Here is a 25287-nt window from a genome sequence, read left to right as displayed (position 1 = left end):
AGTCAGTTCCTGTGGAGCATCTCACATGCTTGGGGCTGGAGGATACCCTTTAGCCGTGTCCTGACTCCTCAGCAGCCTACAGGGAGCACAGGGTCAGGCTCAGCTCCACCTTACAGTATTGCCACAGGCAGGCTGCTTGATAGGACTGGAGGTACAGGGCATTGAATGAATGGTTGTGTTGCTTCCCAGTATGGGTTTCTTGGGGTATTGCTTGCACTGGATTGACTGGTACTCACTAGTGCAAATGAGATGGAGACGCAGGTGTTCAGTTCTCTGGGAAATGCATGTCAGCAGACCAGAGCTGGCTCCTTGGAGTTAGCTGGCTGCTTTTTGATGGCTTGAGTGGTAATGACTGGCTGAAATTCTAGCCCTTTTTGCTACAGCTGTGAAATCTCCCTGGCTAACTGCATTTCACCATTAAGACTACCTTTTTTTTTTTTTTTTTTTTTTTAAACTTTTGCAGGGCAGGCATTTTCAGTAGGACACTGGTTTGCTACAGCATTACTACACTGGCTATTTCTACACCTTATCATGCAAGAATGACAGTTGAAGTGATCCACCAAAAATTAACAGGGAAGGTGTACTGCCAGAAAGATTCCTATACCTGTTATTGTTTCAATTTGATATTCCATTTTTCTTCCCTTTTTTGTCTCTCTCCTTTTTTTTTTTTTTTAGCCACAGTTCTTTTTCAGAATAATTCTACTGTGTTGCAAAATTGGTCTAAGTCATGCTTGCCAAGTCCCTAACAGCTGTGCCACAGGACTTACATAAAAATCCCATGCATGGCATGTTGCAGAGTAAATCCTTATTTGTGGAGGTTAACTGCTAATGGGATAGCAGCTTCAGCTTTGTGTTGCTTTTCCTAAGGCAGTTGTTGTGGGGGCAAGAGAGCTTGGCATGTGCATGGTACACTTTCAGGGTTGCCCATTTCGACCTGTTGAGGTTGGTTACGTGGTGTACAAACTTGCACCAGCACCCATCGCAAGTGTCCAACTGTGTGCGCTCTTCTTGGCCTCCCAGTGGCTATTGAAGGAATTAACAGGCATTTCAGAGATGCTCAGCCCAGCAGCCTACCTGGCTCAGTTTTTTCCAGCAACCTCTCTCAGAGGCCTTGCAAAATTGGAGTGACTATGCAGAGAGCCAGGCTCTCAAAATGTGATCTTTAAACAACCTATTCTTTGAAAGCTCAGGACTTTCTGAAAAGATTCAATGATATTTAAAAGAAGCAAATGAGTAAATTGAATAATAATACAGGAACAGGTAGCTCCCCATTTAATCTTTCCTGCAAAACTCTTTCTGCAACTATTCACAATTCTGCCAATAGCTACAAGGGTTATTTGCTAGTGAAAGGTATCAGATCTTAGAAAGCAGTAGAAAAAAACAAAAACAAAAAACCACTCTACATCAAGCTGTTATTTCCCGTCATGGCCCCTCATAGAATAGTAATAGTTTTGCTATAAAAAAATATTGTTGTATGTATAAAAAACTACTGCCAACCAAAATTTCAAAACTTTATTTCTTTGGTAGTCATCACCTGAAAGATGATATTTGGTACCCAGTGAGTACTACCATCTCCCCAGATCCTCCCATGCTTAACTGGGGATCCTTGCAGAACCTTGCCATAAACAGCTATCAAAATTTCGGTCTTTATTTCTTTGTTTTGAGAGACATTATCAAAGTGGTATCTTTCCCCTTTGATATTGTCTATGATACTGTTTTTTTCTGTTTGTTTTATTTTGTTTTTGTTTTCCCTATAATGTTCCTAACCTGAGCTTCTGTGGTTAGTGAGTGTTTTAACAGGTTTGTGCTTAGTGAGGGTGGAAGACCTAGTAATGGACTGGACCAAAAGAGACAGAGGAATGGATTTTCAAGAATCTAGTTTCCGTCTGCAACCTAGCAATGAACTAGTGTTTGTGCTTTTGTTTCTCTTTCATTTTTTCTGTGCACCTTGTTTATCTTATTAGGTTGATAGCAAAGGCTTCATGGTTGAGGACTATATTCTCAGAGATCACAGCTCCAAAGGATGTTGTTCTTGGCTGGTATCTCTAGACACTGCTATAATGCAAAAGGGGATAGAGTAGTTGTATATGCTGTTTATATTCATGTTTGTACCTGTAGGGATGTGTTGATGGGGCAGTGTGGTGAAATGATAAAAACATTATGAAAGGAAGTTATTCCTTTCTGTGAAGAAAAGAAAATCTGACACCACCAATTTAATTCCAGGGAGCACAGTGAAAAGGGCTAGGACTATATGAAGGTAGCACAAGAAGGAATTGAAAAATAATAATGGAAAAATCTATAGCTAAAGCACTGCCAGGAATATATTTATGCATGAAGAGTATTCAGTGATTGATCAACAATAAAACTGAGTGAGACAGAGAAACAACACGTAGATATTTATATCAGTCTGCAACCTCCACTGGAGATAAATGTGAAATACAGCCACACTTCACAGGAGACGTATTTTAATTGTTCTTGGTTCCAATGCGCCTTTTAACTTTTGTAGTGGATTTGTAACCACTTCCTTGCTTCTGATCAAGTCTTGTTTATCTTTTTGACCCGTTAATGTCTTTTGGAGAGTAAGTTTTGCCTCAATATTGAAATGGCTACCTTAAACTACAAAGGCTACAATTCTCAAAATACATGTTGAGAGACAACAACCCAGATTTTCTTCAGTCATACCTCTTTATTTCCCTATTTTGTGTTACACAAAGAAAACCTTCTGTCACATTGTCGCTATATGCATTTTTCTGTTGACCACAAAGTAGTAAAATGTCCAGTGAATTACAGTTGCCTCAGTCTTTCACTGAGGTCAATTTTGTATACATATGAAAAAAATGCATGGGTAACTCAGTTTTCCTCTCCTCTTATGTGTAAAAAGAGGAAAATGAACTAACTTTCAGTATATTCAGTAAATTCTTGCAACTTTTAGCAGTACGGGGGGGGGGGGGGGGGGGGGATTTAAATAGTCTCATTATTAATCTACTTTTATTTCAATGTACATAAAATCTAATACAATGGATGATGAATTAAGCAAAAACAAAAGGCTACCGAAATACAGAAAATGTCCGTCAAAAACACCAACATGTCTCCTGAGTTTGAAACACCAAGGTCATATTCCTGGCACCAAATCTGATGTTATATGCCCTGGATTTGACATCATAATCTTCAGGAAAAAAAATATATATATACATATACACACACACACACACATATATATATATATAATATTTCTTCATGTACACTTAAGTATTCTTTAGGTAGGTTGGCTTTTTGATTTGTGCATATTCATTTTGTAAATCAGATCATCTGTTCAGGCTTCGGATGATCTGGTGCAAAAACAAGAAGCACAGGTCAAAGATAGCTTTGCATCTCTTAACGTTCAGGGGCTTGTGCAATTCTTTAGGCAGAAGAATTTAGGCTAGTCTTTCAGCGTGTGAAAGGCAGCAGAGCCTACAGATAGGGAAAAAGAACTTTCTGTGCCATCTTTCTTTGATATCTGAAATCGGGCTGGTAGCACCACCATTTTCTTTTTGCTTTCAAAGTCTACAAAAAAAATAAAATGAAATGGCAGAAATGGACAAGTGAGTTCAAGTGAGACCTGATATTTACACTCAAGATCGAAAGTCCAAAATGAAGAGCTGTGTGATACAGTAAATGGCACCCATGATTCATTGCCCAAAATAGCAGCTGATAAAAGAGATGATGTTTGAGATCCCCCTAAGATAAAAGGAAAATCTTCTGTGATATGATTGGCCTTTGCTTCTAGAAAACAACATGATTTATAAAGCATTTTGTAGTAAGGCAAGTGATAGGAGAATCAGGTGAGACAGTGACGAGGTTTTATGATAGAAATCTATTTTCCATCTTGGCTTTTAAGATTAAGACTCAATTTTTGTAACATTTAGTGTCACAGAACCACGTAACTACTTTCAGATAAAACTCAATAGTTGATAATGCAGAAGGCAAACTGTATTCCCTTTAGAGAATTTGCAGCCCTGTGGAAGTCATTGGTGTGTGTGCAGGCTGCTAGACACAGCAAGGCACGTCTCCAGAACAATGTATTAGTTTAAAACCTTACATTTACTATGTCATATACCATAAGATCCATGGATTTTTTCAGCAGTTGGGGAAAAAATCACAAATGAGATAATTGTTCTGCAATTATTGATGGAATGGAATACTCAGTAGTGCAAAAAACTCATCTAAAATTCAAGTCAGGATAAGGGAAAGTCATTAGCTATGCTGCGTAAAGCAGACATATACAATCAATGTGTGAATGTCACGTTTGTCAGGCCAAAGTGATGGGAAAAGACTTCTACTAACAGAGAGAAAATTGAACACATCTATAACAGTGGAGGATAGTTCATATCCTGTTGTAATTGCAGTGTACTCGAAGCAGAATGAGAATAGCAAAAAAAAAAAAAAAAAAAAAGTCCCTCTCTTGAGCTTTACAGCAGCATTGTCTGGAATGCGTGACAAAGGTAGAGGCTTGAAAGGTGAAGAAACCTGAAGCTGAGTGAGGAAGCTCAGGGAGATGCTGTGAAAAAAAGAAGAATCAAGAGTTAGGCAGCTAGGAGGAAAGTAACTGAAAAAGAAACCCAGATGGTACCAGAAAGAACTGTTTTCCTCCTTCTGTCTATTAAAGTGTGTCAAGCATGCAGGTCAGAGTGCACACGATGATCTGATGGCAAACAGAGACATGATAAAAATAAAAAGACTTGGGAAGTTCAGATATGCAGTATTGATATATGTGTATTGGATAAGATATTTGAGTATTATCACTGACCCTCGTGGTATGAGGTGCCATCAAGGACAGTCCTTTATGGAGACAAAAGCTACAGGAGAAAGAAAAAAAAGAGAGAGAGAAAATGTAAATATATTGATATTGTGGAAATAATATTACCTCACTGGAAAGCCATGAAAGCCAGATTTATTTCACTCCGCATTAGTTAGAAAGCCTGAAAGCCTCTGAGAATGCGCAGAACAAGTAGTGTTTGAAGGAGCGAAATAGTTCTTGCTTGATTTACCCTGTTACACTATGGTGTGTTTTATTTGTGGGCAAGGATCCCATTATGCAATAATACAAAAAAATATAAAAATAAAAAAATAAAACAAATACAAAAAACTATCACAATTAAAACTCCAGAGTTAAAATACTACATATAAAGCAAGAGAAATAATGCACCCAATGACTGTATGTGTATATATATATATATATGACAATGTTGCTTAGCAAGGTAATGTAGTCATTTCGTCTCCAGTTGCATGAGAATGAACAAGTTTTGTGTTTGTTTTTTTTTTTCCTTTTTTGCTTGCTTAATAGCTTGTAAAGACATAGAGCTGGGTACAAATTGGTCCAGTGCTACCTTTAAGACCGTGTCATTCTCTGAAATCTCCAGTGCTGCTCTGGGTTAATCTAATGCCAAAGGAGATGAGAAGTGGCCAGACACTAGCAATATACCTGTATTTTTGTTCAAACATTTGAGCAGTTAGTTCAGAAAGACTGCTCGCTTGCCTGAAATATTCTTTCTTTTCACAGGTTACTTCACCATCCAGAAACATAAGCAGCAGCTTCTGTGTATTAAGGGACTGAAGCAGTAAATTTTACAGCACAATTCATCAATGGCGTCAGCCAGATTTAAGAGAGAGAGCATGTTTTTGCAAAGCTGCAGAGATTGCTGTAACTGAGGTCAACAGCAAACTCCTAGTGCTTTTAAAAATTGATTTTACTGAAATCTTACTCCATTTTCCTAGTAATAAAGGCCTCCAAGGATTTAAACTGCTGTAACTGAGAGCAGTGTTTGGCCCTGGTCTCTAAGTAGGTGTGGCATAGCTCCATTATAACTCCAGTGCAAAGAACATCCTTTAAAAATGGAGTCCCCTTCCTAACGTTTTAGTAAGCAACCTTTTGTTTCCTCTTGTAAAAGCTTGGAGGTCATGAGCTTAGGTTTCTTAGAGGCTTTAGACGTTTATCTGTCTCCTTTGCAAAAGGTCTAAAATTAAACATGTGAAAGGAATATAAATATATTTGCTTATCTGACAAATCCAGTTCAGATTGCTTCATAAAAAATAATAATAATAATTAAAAAAAAATGGCAAAATCTCAATTATTTAATTTGAGGCAGAATGTTTGATTCTATATAAAATAATAGAAGATGCTGCCTTAATTATCTGACTGTTCCAAAACTCACTAGAATCTTTCACAGCTTTCCTAAGGAAAGCTAAAAGGTAGGTGCCCTTTAACATATAAATGACCTTGAAATTTACAAAATAGCAAACATAGAAATGGGTAATGTTATAATTTGCAAATTTAATTAAAAGTAGAAACAAAAACCACAAGAGCAACAGCAATCTGGACCTGTTCTATAGATGGTCTGACCCTATCTTCTGTCTTTCAGTGAACGTTGTCTCCTCTGGGTCGCAGATCTCAGGCTATCACATTCCTCTGAAGGAGTCTGCGTGGTTCTCCATTCTTAAGTGGCGACAGAGGTTACAGTCTTGGCACTAGCTGTGATTTATCTCAGCAGCTCTTACTTCTGTATATGCCGCAGTTCTTTTCTCTTCTGGGCAACGGTAATAAGTCACCAAACTGCCTTCTTAAAGCAAAGTATTATTTAAAGTGGAGTCACGCTGGAGAAAGCACATCCATAAAAACGGCAGAGTACACTATGTCCGTATCTTGTGTTTCAATAAAACTTTCCTCTCCACAGATCTGGTAAGTCCCCTGGATTTTTTTTCACAGACCTTCTGCAGAGCATCTTCTTCTTTAATTTTATGTCAGTTTCTTGTTTTATGTCATTTCTGATGAGTGTCGTCTTTTCTCAAGAAAGACTCTTCGACTCCACTATTGTATTTTGATGGTTGGTGGTTGGTTGTTCTGTTTTTCTTTTTCTTTTTTTTTTTCTTTACCTTGGCAGGATGTTAGTGTCAGTTCAGCTTAGAAATCCAAATGTGTACTATCTTCTAGTAATTGCCCCCAGCTTTTTCAGGAATCTTTCTAAATTCTGATTCCTTCACTGAATGCTTTCTACAGCTGCCTGTTGAGCTAGAACATTGCATTCATTTAGGAAAATCTTGCAGCAATTTGTAATACATTTCTTTCCCCTGACTGACCACGTTGTCCAAATTATTTTTCACACCTCTTTATTCATGCTGCTATTACTTCCCAGTTCCAAAGTTGATGCAGAAGGCATCTGACTGGATTGAGTGAATACTCGGTGCTCTATTTTTCTCTTTAAAGTCCTCAGAAACAAAATTTCAACTTTGATATACCTTTTCCTAGCAACTTTTTTGTAGTTTGGTAATACAAATAACTAAGAAATAAGCAGGTACTTTCTCCATTTCTGGTACCATAACGGTAGTAATCTTCCATGTGTTGGCTACGGGTCAAAAAAAAAAAAAGCTGCTTAAGCAAATTTTTAAGCTAAGAGTCCAATTAATTTTTGGACTACGTGTACACAAAAATAACTCTGAATAAAGGTGTTTTAAAGGTTTAAAATTTAGTTCAGATCAACCAAATCTGATGTTGTAGTGGGAAATGCCAATTTTGTCACATCCAGGAAAACAAATTTTCAAACTACATTTTCCTGAGACAAACAACGTATTTGCAGTAGAGAATATGAAATGTTTGCATTTACAGCCCTATTTGGTGGGCTTTGGAGGTAGGTTGAGGAGCTGCATTCTTCACAACAGAGCTGCTGTTGGCTACAGAACCGGGGAGGAAATTATATCTGCAAAATATCCTCCTTAATGGATAAGAATTGCTTGACCCAAGGTTGACAGACTGTCCTGCTACAGGTCTGTCATTTCCACTTGTGCTGGGAGAATACTAATTATGTATAATTACTTATTGCATGTGTTGTATAATTTTAATAATAATATGATGAAGAATAATATTTAGATAATGTTAGCTCAGTCTTTTGCAGAAACTGCAATTCTTCATTGCCCAAGTGGCCATAGAGGATTAATGAAAAGCTACCTCATCAGTTCTGGCAAAGTGATTAACTCATTATCATCAAGAAGAAAACACTGGAAGACTTAAGAGCTTCCCAGAACACCCCTGGTCAGCTGATAAGTTGCAAATGAAACCAGGATAAGGATGATTCATAACCTGGGGCAGAAGTTGAAAGCATTCAGTGTTACAGGTAAGACTGCTGTCAAATTGTTCTGCACCTAAACCATGCTGACTATGATGGAGGGCAAGTCTGGTTTGCGGTCTAAGATTAGGGGTTTTCCTAGATTTTTATGGTATTACTCCTACTGTATTTTGATTGGACACTCAGTAATTTGGGCAAAAGCTTGGCATGTACATTTCCTTCCCTCAAAGAACTTCTGAAAGACATGTGTACTCTGATAAGGATTTGTTCAGAACTTACATAGCTGTTGTTCATCATATATGATGTTGTTCTCAGTTTCCAAATTAATCAATCTCTCCCCAGAGACCTGAACTAAGCAGTTCTGAAGCACAGTAGTAACTCTTTGTCTCCATGCAGTAATTAGAAATTGAAACAAATCTTTTGAAAAAGGTTGTCTCCTTAAGTATTATGGTTTTCTTCTTGGGGGAGGCATTTAGTTTGGAAGTACTAATTAAGAGTACACCATGCAATCATATATATATATATAGTGCCGTTCTAAGCAAAGGTGTGAAATTACTTCATATCTTTGTGCTAGATGTAAAGTTGAGCATCCTAAGATTATGCTATTTATGGCCTTTTACCAATTTTATTCCACCCCCAGATGCTGCGTTGGTTATGAATAAAATTAACAGCGTCTGTTCCAAGAGGGTAAAGAAGAGAAAACCCTAGCTTTGATTAGGAGGGAGGAGGTGAGAATTTTTTTGGGGGAAAAATAGCTAATCCACATAAAATGTAAATGGATCAAATTTAAACGTGGGATCTCAGGCATTTTGGGATGTGTTAAATACAGCACAGAGAGCTGGTCAAAAGAGGTGATTCTCCCACTATATTTAGCGTTGGTGCATCCTCACCTTGAATACTGCATGTGGTTCTGAGGCTGAGGACACTTGAGTTGTCCAGGCTGGAGAGAAGGAGGCTAAGAAGTGACCCTGCTGCTCTCTGCAATGTCCTGAGGGATGGAAGTGGAGGTCATGGATGACAGGACACATGGGAAGGGCACAAAGCTGCACTGGACATTAGGAAAAAAATTCTTTACTTGGAGGGTGGTTGAACACTGGAACAGGCTTCCTATGGAGGTGGTTGTAGCCCCGTACTTGTCAGTGTTCAAGAGGCATTTGAACAACATCGTCATTAATATGCCTTAACTTTTGGCCAGCCCTGAAGTGGTCAGGCAGTTGGACTTGATCTTTGCAGGTCCTCTCCAACTGAACTATTCTATTTTTACTATAGATAAAAAGCGTGCAATAAATGCCAAATCAATTGGCAGATGTGAAGAGTGCACAGTGAAAATTAAGCTTTTAAGGAGTTTTCACATTGTGGGTGCTGGCTCTTCAAATTATTTGCATTGTTATTTCAATTTGCAATTTACAATAAATATTTCTGCAGTTAGTTTTTTTAGTTAGCAAAAATAGATGACCTACCTCACTGTCAAGTGTGCATACTTGGCTCTGAAAAGACAAGGGAACACTTCAAATACAGCTCAGCCAGATCACAGAAATATGTCTGTGCACTCTTCAAGTGCATTCCCTAAATTGGATCCTGATTTCCTGTATTAGAAGTATGGCAGCATTTATTTTAAAATGTGTATCCCTGTTTACCTGTTTATTGTCCAATACTGCCTGATGTTATCTTGTGAAAGGGAAAAAAAAAAGTCAATGAGTTGAGATACATGAGAATAAATCATTTAATTTCTCGGTGACTTTTTTAGTACATATTATTTTTTTCTTTTTTTTTTTTTTTTTTTTTTTTTTAAACCTTTGGCTGTGATCTGAAGAAAGAAACTAATCAAACTTGTCATTACGCATCTTACGGGAGGTCTGCTGATATCTCCATAATTCAGTATAGTTGTACAGGATTGATACATTTCCTCTGTAAATGCTCAGTCCAGGCTGAAATTTGGCAAGCTTGTTCATGATACAGTAATACTCTCTTCTGCATGTAAATGTTGCTTCTCTCTGAAAACTGGCAGTAATGCTAGAGAAGCTTTTCTTTTATGGCTTCTATAGATTTTTGTTTAGAAATAGGTAAATTCAGTCTAAGTGCTTGGAACGTCACCTTTTTATTGCATCCTTAACAAATGATTCAGCCTTTATGGGGAAAATTTGCAGCCTAACTGCATTTGCATTTTGCATGCTTTTCTACTGTATTCCATCTCCATAATAAGTAATGCCTTTTTTCATTATGGAATTGGTGTGCAGTCACTTCATAATTACAATTGCAGCTATGTTGCTGCTCAAAGCTGAATTTCTTATGCTGCCTTGTTAATCCATTTTTCTGGATTTTCACGTAATTATTGTGTAAGTATTGATTAGAAAAAGCTATAGCTTAGCTTTAAATAACTGAGTTCTTTAAAGTAACTTTTCACACTTCATTTATCATTTCTTTTTATTGCATCCTGTCTTCTATTTCTCAGCTTCCTCTATTTTCTCATCTGCCTGCACTTCCAGGGCAGTGTTGTGCATTAGGAGAACATTAGGTTGTGTTATAAAGTACATCCCAAGAATGCTTTAAATGAGCAAATGTTTACCACTTACTTGGTGGCTGGTAGGAGAGTAATCGGATAGAGATTTTCCTACTTGGTCACCATTTCCAAGACTGGCCAACAGCTGTCTGTTGCCTTATGATGAATTCAAGCAGCAACACTTCCTGTTGTGATATTTTGAGCTCAACACTTAGCAGTCAATCCAAAAAGATATGCTGATATATTCTCAGGCACTTATTTTGAGGCCTAAGGGATAGCTGAACTACTTCAGAAGGCTGTCCCTGCTATGATTTATGTGGAAACGTCATGTCAGTCCAGGTCTCCATGAAGGGAGAATGACATCACAAATAAGATCCTACATAAATAAGTAACAGAAATTGAGGAGGAAATGTTCTCACGCCTCCGAACAATCCCATCAAGTCACAGAGGAGGCATCTACCGATGGGGTGCATTGTTCTCTTGTTCACGTTGCTTCCTCCCTGAATAAATAGGGGATTGCCAGGCCACCTTTCTTTATGAGTAGTGAACCTATCGTTAATTCTTTGTTTCGTTTTGTTTTTAAATAAAATATTTTATCTATAAATCTCACAGATTAGGAGAAGTTCCATGTGATTTGATTAATTAAACAATGCAACTCCAGAGCCATAAACATTAAAAAGCCTTCTTGAAAACAAACTGTGGCCTAGTCCGTTGGATAAATTGATTGATTACTGCTGTGGTTGTTCCTAATAATCTGTAACATTTTTTCATTAGACAGAAAGTTGTTTTCCTATTTAGTATGCAAACATGAGATCCGAAGCATTCTACCCATGTGTTATGATTTCTTTTTTCCATTATGCAATCACAGAATGTGTCACTTCCTTGTTTATGAAAGAAAAATGTAAGAGATAAAATTTGTGTTTAGTAAGGATTTTTATCTTCAATATATTAAAGAAATTAAAGTCCAAGGTTGGCAGAAAATCATAAATCATGGTTATGTGTTTCTCTAGAATGATTTTATGGATGCTAGGGCAAAGATATTACCATGTGCACTCTAGTTATGTAGAAATGCCACTAGAGGCTGTTTTCTTTCTTCAAAGGTGCCCTTTAAGGTAACACAAAATTACCCTTAATAGAGTATACATGCAATTTGCACAAAACTAGCACAACGCATTCCAGGTTGTGTGCCACAGAATAAAAAGCAGAGTGAACAATTTGTAATGAATTTTATTGTTCCTTTCTTCTGCATTCTTTTCCCTCTGAAATGCATTCTTTATTTCAATTTTTTCAAATTACTTCTGCTATTCCTTTTAGTTTTAGAGGCATCCTTTGATATTAGGTTTGATATTAAGAACCTGAGTCACATTTGTTTTGTTTGGGATTCCTTTCTTCCTGCATGACTTCCCTGGTGCTAAGACATTTATGAATTCGCACTGTGTTTGCTATGAATAACCTCAAAATATTTGCTTAAAGTAATGTTTCTCTAATTTGGAGAAAAAATTCTGCAGAGTTCATCTTCAGTGTTAATGGCCCTATTTTCAGTGTTGCCACTTCAGTATTTGCTTATGAAACTCTCTAACAGCTCTCTAACAATACTATATAAAAATATGATCTTTCATTTGTTTCTAAGAGATGCATTTCTAATTCTCACAGGGAGGACAAAAGGCCCCAAAACATCCTTTGCTGCATGGATGGTGAAACCAATCTGAAGTGTGTGCTCACAAGTAAGCACCCACTGTTGTGAGGCAGATTTGGGATTTACAATCTGGTGCTTTCTGCATAGATTTTGATTTGTTCCTTCCCTTCTTTCACCTGCCCCCTTTACCTTTTTCAAACAAATTCTTTATTGGGTAACCACATTGCCATCTTGGACAAAGTCACATAGATACTTCTAATATCCACCCTTTGGTGTTGTTTTTTTAAGCAACCAACCAGTGAAGGAGATAGTAGTGACATTAATGCTTTGAGCACAGTTGCTTGTACCCTGCATTATCTTTTCCATGATGTTTTCTTACTAGCTCCTTTACATCATCTTGCCTCTTGGTCACGGCACCAAGCCTGCAGGAGCTCAAGAAGCTTTTGGACAACACACTTACACATATGGCTTGATTTTTGGTAGTCTTGTGTGGAGCCAGGAGTTGGAGCTGATGATCCTCCTGGGGTCCAACTCAAGATGTTCTATACATCTGTGCTTCTACCCCATTCCCTCCCCCACCCCCCTTTTTTTTTCCTTATCTTGCATTTGTACCTGTAGAAAATGACATTGCCACAGCTAAGAGAAGATCAAAGTGGTTTCTCTCCAATGTGGGCTTCCTGTGTGAGTTCAGAGAACAATCCCAGTCCTAATGTTGTCAGCTTGGGAGTAGTTCAAAAGCAGCTGAGATGGTGCTGTGCACAACCTAGAGGTATGCTGGTTAATCCAAACTTCACAGGGTGATGCAAGGTGGGGAAATGCGGGATGATGCTGGGGTTGGGCTCCAGCGCTGACTGCTGCCCCCGATTCCTTCGAGGAGCTCTTCTCCCCCCTGGCAGGCTAAGGTTGGCAGGATGCCTCTTGTGACCAGCAGCCATGTGGCCACGTTAGTTTGAGGCTCAGGCTTGGTAGAATTATAAGCTCTGGCAGGAGGGGAGAGCCATGCCCTGGCCTTTGACGATGTGCTCTGCTCTGCTTGTTGTCAGGAACCTGCTGGAGGATATTGACTTCTTGCAGACTCCAGGGAGTTACCTCTCCCACCTCCACCTTCTGTTTGTTGTAAAAGCTCCTCCTTGACAAAGCAGTAGTATGGGAAGGGAAACGCTGATTGCAGCTGCTCTTCCCAAGAGGAGAAAAAACAAGGTTTGGCAGATGCATGTGGTTGCCTCTCCTCTCTCCTTCTCCAGAAAACCACTGTTGTGGAGGGAAGCTGCGATGGGTGCTCAGCCTCCTGCTACTAGAGGGGAAGCAAGCGGAATCAGGCAGGATCCTCTCTCACGGTGCTGCAGCTGGAAGGTGCAGATGTTTTATATACACACAACTGGAAGAATGAAAAACAAAAATATCTTTCTTTGGAAATATTTTTTTCCACTAACTGAAAACAGAAATATATGTATTTCTTTTGCCCAGAGATCTCTCTGCACATTTTTTCTTCCACCTTAAAAATGTATTAACCTAAAGTCACAAAGGAAAGGATGTGGTTCTGTAGAGATCAAAACTAGTAGTCCTGAGGATTTAGTAATGTTTTAAGTAGCAGATTGTCCTCTACTCTAAGAGAGAACTCAAGGAGACAGTTGTATTCCAGAAAAGGTATGGGGAAGGGGTACAACAAGAGTTTATATTACTAGGGAGAGTGAAATTTTGAGGAAATTGGGGCATTTTGGACATCTTGCTGTGGAAATGTATAGTTGTCAAATAAATGAATAGGTATAATGAAATGACATCTGAGGAAGGCGAGGCAGGAGAGCAGAGAGCCTTTTCTGGGCCACAGACCACCAACTGTATTGCAAGAGTACCCTGCACTGCTCTCTGCCCCTGGAGGTGTCTGCTCATGAGCTCTGGGCTTCCTTCTTGCTCCTTCTGGAAATTTGACCAGAAACAGAAATTTTGGTTGGGCCAAACCTGATAGTGTGGGGTATGGCAGCAGCACAGTGCTGTGCAGGGCAGACCTCCGCTTGGCATGGACCTGGAACCAGCCTTCAGGGGTCCGTGTTGGGACCCATCCTCTTTGATATCTTTATTGATGATTTGGATAAGGGAATTGAGTGCACCCTCAGTAAGTTTGCAGATGGCACCAAGTTGGGGGGAAGTGTTGATCTGCCGGAGGGTGGAAAGGCCCTGCAGGGGGACCTGGACAGGTTGGGTCAATGGGCAGAGGCCAATGGGATGAGGTTCAACATGGCTTCGTGCTGGCTCCTGCACTGTGGCCACAACAACCCCATGCAGTGCTACAGGCTTGGGGCAGAGTAGCTCGAAAGCTGTGCAGAGGAAAAGGATCTGGGTCTGCTGGTTGATGCTCACCTGAACATGAGCTGGCAGTGTGCCCAGGTGGCCAAGAAGGCCAACGGCATCCTAGCTTGTATCAAGAATAGTGCAGCCAGCAGGACCAGGGAGGTGATCATCCCCCTGTACTCTGCTCTGGTGAGGCTGCACCTCGAGTACTGTGTTCAGTTTTGGGCCCCTCACTACAAGAAGGACATCGAGGTGCTTGAGTGTGTCCAGAGAAGGGCAACGAAAATGGTGAAGGGCCTGGAACACAAGTCCTGTGAGAAGTGACTGAGGGACCTGGGGTGGTTTGGTCTTGGAGAAGAGGAGGCTCAGGGGAGATCTCATTGCTCTCTACAACTACCTGAAAGGAAGGTGTGGGGAGCTGGGGGTTGGCCTCTTCTCGCAGGTAACCATCAATAGGACTAGAGGGAATGGCCTCAAGTTGCACCAGGGGAGGTTTAGGTTGGAAATTAGGAGACGTTTCTTCTCAGAAAGCATAGTTCAGCATTAGAACAGGTTGCCCAGGGAAGTGGTGGCGTCACCGTCCCTGGGGGCTTTAAGGAAAGGTGGGACATGGTTTAGTGGGCGACATTGGTCGTAGGGTGATGGTTGGACCAGATCATCTTGAAGGTCTTTTTCAACCTTTATGATTCTCTGATTCTCCTGAGGCAGCCTCAGCTGTCCCGCTGGTAGCGGTGCCCCAGAGGGGACACAGGACAATCCTTTTCACGTTCAGTTGTTTGGGTGTTCAACACTACTGGGTTGTGAAATGTGGTGGGGGTCTGGTTCCTGTGGTGGCAAGGAAGTTAGATGTCACTTGGTCGTTTGGTGGTCCTACAGCCCTTGCCCACAGCTCTCTCCTTTCCAGCTCGTAGCACCTCATCCTACATGGACGCTGAGCTGCGGTTTGGGGCAGAATATTTATCTGACTTGAATATTATTGAAGTATTTTCCTGTTTCCACAGAACCACAGTGCCTGGCTCTTTCTGCCGAGCCTGGCTCCTCGCGACTGGTCGCTTGGGAGAAGAAGACCCCCGCGCTGAGGGACCCCTCTGCATGAGCTGAGGCTGGGGCAGCGCTGCAGTCCCCGACCCTTGGGGGGCGAGGCGTGAAGCCCCCTCCGTCCGCACCGCGGCCTGCGGCGGCCCGAGCGGACCGGCGGCACGGGGGCGGCGCTAGGACCCGGGGCGGCGGCGGCGGCGGGGCCGGGCGGGGGCGGCCCCTCCCGGGCGCAGCGCGAAGGCGGGCGGGCGGGAGCGGGGCATGGTCCCGGTGCCGGCGGCGGCGGCGCGGCGCGGAGCGGGAGCGGGCGCGGAGCGGAGGTGGCATGCGGCGCGGAGACATGCGGCTCTGCCTGCGCGCTGCCGCCCCGCCGACATGGACCGCCGCCGCCTGCCGCCGCTGCTGCCGCTGCTCTGCGCTGCTGCCCTCGGCGCCGCCGGGCGTCTGAGCGCCCGCCCCGGCAACGAAGGTGAGCGGCGGGGGGGGAGCGCTCCCCTTCTCTCCCTTTTCTTCCCTTTTTCTCCCCTTCTTTTCCCCTATCTTGTTCCTCTTATTTTATTTTTTATTATTATTATTTTTATTTTTCCTTTTTCCTCCTTAAGGTGCTCGGTCCCTGCTGCCGGGGGCGCGCCCTAACGAGCAAGCCCCGGGGCTCGCCCTAATTACCTCCGGGCCGGCGGTGGTGGGGGCTGCGGCGGTATTTGGTGCTGCCAAAGTTTCAGTCGGAGCTAAAAAGCGGCCCCGCTGCCCTGCCCCGGCCCGCCTGGGGTACCGGAGCGTTTGGGTGTGGGTTTGGGATCCCGGTCAAACCGTGCCTGCGCCCCAGTTTTGGGCAGCGTTTTGTTCTCCTCCGCTGCGGCGGTCTCCGAGCTGACATTTGGTGAGGACGCGTGGTAGGTGTCAGGGAGAAATCACGACGGCTGTTTGAAAAAGTAATTGAGATACTTTTTTTTGGAAAAGGTAAGGTTGCCCCTTCCCCGCGGAGAAGAAGAGCAGAGCCCCCTCTTCCCCCTCCCGCAGCCGGTGCCAGCGGGTGTCCGCTGCAGCCCGCTTTGGGGACACATCCAGGGGGTGCGAGGAATTTGGGGTGCCAGCCCGGCACGTAGACCTAGCACCTGCTTCGCTTGCAGCATCCGCAGGGCAGCGGGCAGAGACGCCGTTACAATTAGCCTTCCTCCCCTGCGAATGATGCTGAGTGCGTACTGGTGTTGGGGATGGTGGCGGGATACGGCAGTGAGGTAGCCGCTCGAAATGATTTCCGAAAGGAATTAACAATCGCATCAGATAAGGGAACATTTAAACTCCACAAATCCTGGGTAATCTGAAATCGGTTGTTTTTATCGCTGGGAAGAAGCTGTGGCACCACCGTGCCAGAAGAATAATGTGGCATCTGCTTGTACGTTTGATGTAAATTTATTTTACGTAGGCACTGATTCCCAGGTTACTTTTAATAGTTGGTTGCTCTTAAGCCTCCATATACACGCTGTTTTGTACCTATTGTCATCCTTCACAAATCGTTTTCGGAAATGAAAACGCGAACGGTAGTAGGGGTTACTCTTGCCCTATGATTAAAAGCTTTTTGGAAACGTGTGTAGTTCAGTCAGTCAGCAGAGCAGCTCTGCCTCCACGGCAGTGGCAGGCAGACGCAGTCTGAAAGCTGAGACTAATTATGCAAAAAAGATATTAGAGCCTTCAGGTTTGCAAAAGATGCTTTTTGTTTCTTTGTTTAAAATCACTGAGAATTGGGAAAGGAAGAAAAAAATCAGTATCACATAGAAAGCACATTAAGCATCTTTTCTGAGTCAGAATTCAGTAGATGCTGCTCCTATTCTCTCTTTACAGCTTCAAAAACTTGTAAAATAAGGGTGGCATTTTGAAAATGTTTAGTGAAAAGGCACAACGTAAATACAAATACTGGACAGTAACCTGCTTTTGCATGCTTACTTTTTCTGAAGTATGTGTTTTGCTACTCACTTAAAAAAAAAAAAAAAAAAAAGGAACATCCCCAGTTTCTTTTAAAAATGCGACCAACATCAGTGTTTTAATTATTTCCACTATGAGAAGCTCAGTAATTACTTCATTTGCAGTGTTCTTAGGCTGATGATATGAATTGAGAAAAATCCGAATTAGAATTTGCTGATGCTAGTTTGTTTGGTAATCAAGCATTAGCTTGAAGCATTAAATAGCGTCAAAAGATTTTCTTCTTTTAAATGATGTTTTTCTCGCTACGCTTTTTTCACTGCTGCTGTTACCATTATTTTTTTCCCAAAGCTGAAGTTAGGTGTTACTGTATTTCTGTGGGGTATTTAGAAAAGTTTTCTTTCTCTACCGCTGAGAAGTTAAAATATATTTTTTGAATGGAGATTGTTAATATAGACTTATGGATAAGAATATGTGCGTTTTCTTCATGCACTTTAATATAAAGCTACTGTTGAAAATCTCACGGATTGTTTTAACAAAGAATGAAGTGTATTTTTGGTGCGTTTATGTAGCTTTGTGTAACTTCTGGGGGATGTGAATGTAGCAATAGATATGTTACAGGAGTGCCTTCAGGGCTCCTGGTAATATTTCCTAAATTTATTTGGATTGAAAGAGTTACTTCTGTTTTTAAAAAACATCTTCAGTTAACATTTGCAGTTAATACTAAAGCTGACAAGCATTTGAACCAGAACTGATGCTTCTGTAGTGGAAGTGGATGGGAAGAAGGGAGAAAAGGATGAAAGGGGGGGGCTGAAGGCAAGTTGTCGATTACTTCACTTTGTGTTATCAAGTGCAGTCCATCATCCCCCCCCCTTTTTTTTTTAATATATATCTTGGAGACCTTGGGTGTTTATTAATTTGCTTCATCCCAGAAAAGTTTGGAGTTTTTTCTTGCTGAAACATAAAATTTTCTGCTGAGTTTATTTTTAAACTCTCTGCTGTGCTCATTGCAAAGCTGCGTGCCTTTTACCTACGTGATCACGGAGGTTCAAGAAGGTTCTGTAAAGTTCAGACTTATCTGTGTACAGTGGCAAAGTGTGTGCCATTTTCTGAGAGGAAGGAAAATGTCAGGAAGATTTAACGTCTAATTTTTCAGGTTTTGGAGTCACAAGCAGAACCCTGTGTATGTGGAGAAACCACATGTTCTGCTATTCCATTCCAGTCAATATTTTTCACTTGGGGAAGATTGTGGGTTTCTTCTTAGAAGGACGCAATTTCTCTTTGAATAATTTCTATGGTATCAAGTAATTGAATGAGCTGTATCATTCAGTAATTTAATAATTTTTCCTCAGTGTCTTCGGTAACTATATTGCCTGCCCGAGGGTACCAGCAACCTTAATTTCACTGTTTTATAACCCACAACAGTTAACACTTGACCTAGGTCATTAACAGGATTATCAGCAAATTTGTTTAAGCTTTTACTGACAACCTGAATTGCTTCAATAATATTTTGACTGTGCAGACAGGAAACTTCTTGTAACCTCTCAATCTAGCATAAAATTAATTTCTTGCGAACAGAGCTACCAAAAGATCAATACGGTAAATCTGCTTATCGTACTTGGTTTCAAATAGTGTCTGTTTTGGTTAACAGCAAGAAGGTTCCAATCAGCTGCTGTTTTCAGTCCGTGCTGGCTTTGGAGATGTGGTTTCATCTTTTATTTGTTCATTAGCGTCTCAGAACTGTGTACACTTAAATTTACCATTTTATCTGTTAACACTTACAGTCACTCAAGACAACTCAGTGTGCCTTGTGACAGCTGTTGGCATGTTTTTGAGAAATTCAGTGTTTGCCTGTGGAGCAAAATGCCCGACCAACTTTTGCATATCATTTTGGGAAAGGCTGGAAATATTGGAAACTTCTCAGTAGGATGAAAAGGGATTGCACAGGGAAATGCTTTTTACAAATCTTGCCTTACTTTGTGTCAGGTATCATTAGGTCAGGATAAGTCTTCATGTATCATGACACAATTCCTGCTGGTGCTTATAGCTCGCTGTTGAGTGTTTATCTGCAAAAGAAATCAAAAGTAGGCTTAGAAATCTGAATATGATGCCACTTAAAATTTAATTTCAGAAAGCTCAAACTCGTGTGGGTCTAGAGAGCTGTTTTTCGTACAGCTGTATATACTCAAAGCTGCTGTGCTTCATCCTAAGCTGTATGATCAGACAAATAATGAACGTGCTTTAAAATTCACAGCGTGATGTTTTTAAAAAGCTGTGCAAAAGGAGAAGGAAGTTGAGCAAATTCCTCATTTTATCTCAGTATTTTTGATACCTGACTCTCACACATGGAATAATTTATTTTCTTTTCTGTTTATTGCTGAAATTTGTCTTCACTTTACCCCAGATTTCAATACAGTGTACTAAAAAGAAAAATCACCGTATTGCCTATAGCAAACTTAAAGCAGATGTTTGAAACAGAGAGATGTTCAAATTGGACACAGCAATTGTTATTGCAATTAGTTTGGATGCAACATATTTGCTACCCAACGAACCAGTCAAATCACAGATGCTCGTTAAAACTCTCTTCTGTACTTTCAGCCATAGGAAGTCAGGCTTTGGGGCGCTACTGGAATGAAAACCACTGCGCAGATAGTAGGCACGTGAAGTTTAACAGTTGTTTACAAGAAATCTTTGCAAACTGGGAGTGCGTTCTGATGGAACTTAAATTTTTCATTCCTGTCTGGAAACACATGCAAATTAGTTTTATTATTATTACTATTTTTATCTGCAGGAGTTAAGCTAATTTCTATTAGTAGACTTACTTTTGATTTTGTTTCAGAACTTGTAAGTTTTCCTCCAGGAGTGCGTGTAATGGCTCTTGTTCTTGTAATCCCCACTCGATGAAAGTTTGGAAATACAGATGCAGGTGTTCATTTCCTTGTTTTCAGAGCTCTGGATTTTATCACCAGTGAGGGTCACTACAGAGCTGTTACCGAATCCAACAGTATAGTTGGTCGCTTTTTGTGCAGAGCCTGTGTTAGCTCCATGGGCTACCTGTGATTTGTAGAGGTACCACTGCTTTGTAGCTGCCGTTTGGTTTTTCTTATAAACAAATAAATATATAAATGCTACTAATAATAACTGGAGATAGAACTGTATCCTTATTTTTTGTTGAAGTTCAAAGCTGTGCTCGGTGGAGCTCGTACTGAAACCCCGAAAGGTCAGATTGATACCCTAAGGTGTAAAATTGACTGGACTTTTCCAGAAGTGTTAGATAAAACTTAAGAGGTGGGGCAGAGGCGTCTCTTCCCATCACCTTTCTAATAGATACTTCCAGCATCTAAAGAGTTGCTTTTCTGTAGTGAAATGTAGGGATTCTTTTTTCCCCTTTCCCCCTTTTTTTTTTAATCATTTCCTTTCTTATGAAAAGGAGCCTAATTTGTTGAAGCATTGTCGAAAATAGTTGAACATATATTTATGAGGGAGATAAAAACTTGCAATAAGAACTAATACAGTGAAATGCAAGATTTTGTATACAAATACATGTGACTCCTAAGTTTTACTAAAAATCATGTTTTACTAAAAATCATTTTAGTGATGTAGCCTTTCTTATTTCCATGAACTTTTATAGTAGAAGGTTTTATTTTACTTTTTTTGATGTTTAAACTGTTCTATGCAAGAAACAAAGCTCAACGGGGAATAGTTTAATTCAGAAGATGAGATGTGAACTCCCGGTGGTGTAATTCTGGAAACAGAACATGGCAGTAATTTGCTGGGTTAGGATCGTATTCCCCACTGGTCGTCTTGTTCTTCTTAGCTTTTAGGTGCTTGATAACTCCTAGCACAAGGACTTCTTTTGCAGTGTGAAACTGATGTAAAATTGAAATTCAGTCCCTTGGACTGAAGATTGCTTTGAAATTTCTGCAGCGAATGAATGGAAGAAATAAAGATATAGAAATAGAGATAATCCCGCCTGAAAGAAATCTTAGGACAGTGACAAAAGAGTTGCAGCCTGTGAGAGTGCCGGGTGGAATGAATGAAACGCCAGAGCGTACAGTCTTAAATTTGCAGAGATGTTATTAAACCAGACACACTGTAAGCAGAAACTTAAGCACCATGCTCCTTTTTTTTTTTTTGTAAAGTACTGCATCCTGCTGTTCCAGGCAAAATATGGAGGAAAATCCCATTAATCTACTGAAAAATATTGATGAAAGAATAATAGCAGAGCGAGGGAACAGTGGCTGAAACTTCCTAGCAATTAGGGGAACAATAGGATGAATGGTAAGGTTCAGTCAGGGCAGTTTAGTGTCATATACTATGGGAATGGTGATTTCTTTTTTCGCCAGCTTCTTTCTCATACCATTTTTATATCTATATTTGGATGGAAAAGTTCATGCTGCATTGATCTGTTGTTGATGTGGTTTTTAAAATTTATTATTATTAATAATGATAGTGAAAAAAACTCCTCAAGCACAGCTGCCGCACATATGAGTACAATAATTTCAAATAAAAAAAAAATCTTTTAAAATTGTGACTCGGGAAGGAGATTGTTTTTGGAAAATCTACAGTGAAGAGTTCTTGTTTAAATAAATAATAATTAAAACACCAAAAAACCTTCTGGTCCATGGTAGTCATCCCAGAAACTTTGCAGTAACAAATAGCAAACAGTGACATTGTGTTTCTTGATTTAGTTGTTGAGAAGCTAGAAAGCAGCTAGAGGACTTTTGCTCTGTTTGCTTTTTTTGAGGGGCAAAGGCTTGTTAAGAGCTCGCTTTTAGAGTGGAGGGAAGGATTGAGGAAGAAGAGATGTAGACAGACATGAAGTGAAAGCTTGATCTGAATCGCAGGAAAATCAGACCCAAACCCAAATTTTCTCCAATTATTAACAGAGTTAGGAAACCAGAATTCAGGGCTGACAATGATTTGAACACTGAGCAAAGCACAAATTAAGAAATTCCTTGCCTCCCTGAAAGTCTAAGCTTTGTTTACATTAGTAAGCTTCATGACTGTGATTTACCAGTGGTGAATTTCAACAGAGACTGCAATTTAGGAGGGGCAGAGGCATTTTTACCATTCCATTTAATCTTTTTTTGTAATGGTGCTTCTCTTTTTTTCTTAAAAAAAAAAAAAAAAAAAAAAGAAAAGAAAAGGCAATATCTGTCTGTCCAGCTGTAATGTTCGTGACACAGACACGTACGTCGAAACACGTTCAGAGAATGCTAGGGCCCTATCCTGCAAAAACTTGTCTGCCACATATAATTTACCTCAGAGAGCAAATGTCTTAGGTAATGGTGAGAGGTCCGTTTTCCTGGAGAAGAACATTACAGCTATGGAAGATGTAATGTGGTCACGCAAACCATTTAGGGGTAACCCAGCTGTAGGGAAACCTCATTGGTCTCCTTTGTTCTCACCTTACCTGTGCACAGTGCCACGAGCCTTTCTCATACGCCTGTGTTTTTTCTTCTTTCCCTGCCCTCCCATAATTTGACAGTGAGCCATGCAGAGTAGAAAGTGGAAAACATCTTTTCCTTCCCCACTGACTCTGAGAACCACGTGTCCATTCCTTCTTACCAAATTATGTTTACTGGGAGAAGGGAGATGCTGCAGTCCTGCAGGTGCCCAGAGAAAAGGTACAGAACTATAGGTTTAAGGATGGTGCCTTTTCCCTAATTAGTTCGTTGCATTGATCCCGAAAGCCATGTTAAAGCTGGACAGGGCGTTCAAGAAACTGAAGGAGAAGTTTTCCATTCTAACCGAGAAAACCAATTCTGGAGAAAAGGCACATGCTTAATTTGTGCAACTTAATGGAAACCTGAGCTGTTTGTGGGAAGGTAATGGAAGTGGAAGAATAAGCAGAAAACGGGGGCCTGAAAAACTGGCTTATGGGTAGATGGGAATAGAAGAGTCATTTAAGCATTTACCTTTGTTATAAATATTTGTATTTCTCACATATGGAAATAGTGAAAAAAGATGTTAGCAGGGTTTTGGTTGCAAAGGCAGCAAATGAAGTCAGGGGCAATTCCATTTTTCATATGGATAGCTCAGCACACATGTTCTGCATTAATTACCTCCATAAATTCTGTTAACCTGGCAAACAATGAAAATATCATGTTGGTGACATCACTGTATTGGAAAATAGAACTGGTTTTAGCATCTTGATTTTCTCAGCGTGACACTCAAGGAGATTTCTTATGCTATTGGCATTTTACTCCCCCAATTTGCACCGAGATGTTTAGTCATTTGTTCTGTGGGTTTATTTTATCTGTGGAGTGGCTATGGAAGGACCCAAGCATTTTGTAGCCCGGCAAGCTGGAGCCCTCGATTCCTGCAAGCAGAGAAGAAAAGGTTGACAAAACTCCATCAGGGCATACCTGAGTAGCTTTCTTTCTACATGTAGTATTTCAGGATTTTCATAAACTTTTTTTTATTAAATCTTGATTTCTGTATTTTGAACCTAACAACAAAACTATATTTTTTTTCCTGTGCCCCATATGAGAAATTTCTTAAAAGCAGTTTTTTCCCCTAAGGTTTGGCATGCAGCCAGACGATTCACTTCGGGGGTATCACAGCATTTTTTTAAATGCATGAGTGGTCATTCACAGGACTTGTGCTCAAGTTCCTGTCTGAAAAAAAAATTCTCATCTATGAACTATTATTTCCTGTTTGGTTTTCATTTGTTTTTTAGTCTTCGAACTGCAGGAAAATTTCTGGGAAGTTCTTAAGGTTTTTTAGTCATGGGTGCTGCATGTGGTCAGATTTTTTTTGTGATACTTTGTGGTGTCTGAACTAGAAACTAAGTATGTCTAACAAGTTTTTGAACTCTCAGTTCACCTTAAATAAACATGGACACTGTTGCAACATATATATATATTTTCTTTAATTTTCTAGAAGCCTTCCCAAGCATGGTTCTTTGTGAAACTCCAGTAGACCTCAACTGTATGAGATCCTCAGAGGGGCTCAGTTCTGCAAAACTAGTGAATACTGAGTATTATTTTTTTTTCCCAAGGGAAGAGTTGTGCAATACGCTTAAGCCCTTTTGAGAAGTGCTTTAGAGCTTGTTAAAATGATTTTAGTAATGTTTACTCTTGGTTTGGGCTGCCTATACATAGGCATATGGTGCTTCAGGATTTGGGGAACCCAACAGGATTGTTCTCACATCCCATGAGAGACAGACCTGCTTATTCTGGGCTGCTAAAAGGTGAGGTATTTGTGTTTAGGTAAACGAATCTCACTTTTTTTTTTTTTTCCTGAGCAAGGTGAACTTAGGTTTTGCCATTTAAACTCCGTTTTAACACAGTCGCCCTCATTTTGCGTTTGTGTTTAATGCTGCACTCCACTCATGTCAGATTTAACACTGTAGTAGTAGATTAAAATGAGATTCAGAGCATTTGGACTTGAATGTAGGTTCAGTTGAACAATAATTCAGATATCTAAGGGTTTATGTAATATCTTGTAGGAGATACTAAAAAAAAAAAAGTTGGAATTAGTTTAAAAACCAGGATGCAAAGATATGAAAGCAACACAATAATTTGGAACCCATTAGGTTAATCCATTTTTAATTTTGATATCCTTGTCTTAATGAAAAGAACTGGCACATATCAACTTACAGGAAATAGCCTAATAAAACCGAAACCTTATTAGGCCCTTTTGATAAACATTGCATTCCAGCCCACCAGTCATATGTTTTTGCATACTTGGAAATTGAGCTTTACACCACTTTAACAATATCAGGAGGACTCTCATGTTTCAAACTAATAAAAAAGAAATAAAATCTGTTTTGTCTGTGTTCATCCACGAGAAGTTCT

At 40.3% G+C, this 25287-nt stretch overlaps 1 protein-coding gene across 8 annotated transcripts in view; it reads left to right on the top strand.

The window, feature by feature from the left end:
- The first annotated feature begins 15799 nt into the window (after positions 1–15799).
- EPHA3 (EPH receptor A3) overlaps positions 15800–25287 on the top strand; it is a 217701-nt gene continuing 208213 nt past the window's right edge. For 4 of the 8 annotated variants that reach the window (XM_040568320.1, XM_040568311.1, XM_040568205.1 and 1 more), the window contains exon 1: positions 15817–16031. In XM_040568320.1, the coding sequence (XP_040424254.1) occupies positions 15824–16031 (208 nt within the window). In that variant the 5' untranslated portion in view covers positions 15817–15823. Of the gene's footprint in view, positions 16032–16432; positions 16456–25287 lie in introns of those variants that run through there. The other 4 variants (XM_040568244.1, XM_040568225.1, XM_040568216.1 and 1 more) reach the window with 3 other exon arrangements.

This window comes from Cygnus olor, chromosome 1, assembly GCF_009769625.2.
Source record: "Cygnus olor isolate bCygOlo1 chromosome 1, bCygOlo1.pri.v2, whole genome shotgun sequence".
Taxonomy (NCBI): Eukaryota; Metazoa; Chordata; class Aves; order Anseriformes; family Anatidae; genus Cygnus; species Cygnus olor.
Note: the sequence above shows the minus strand (reverse complement) of the source record. Positions and strands in the feature narration are given on the sequence as shown.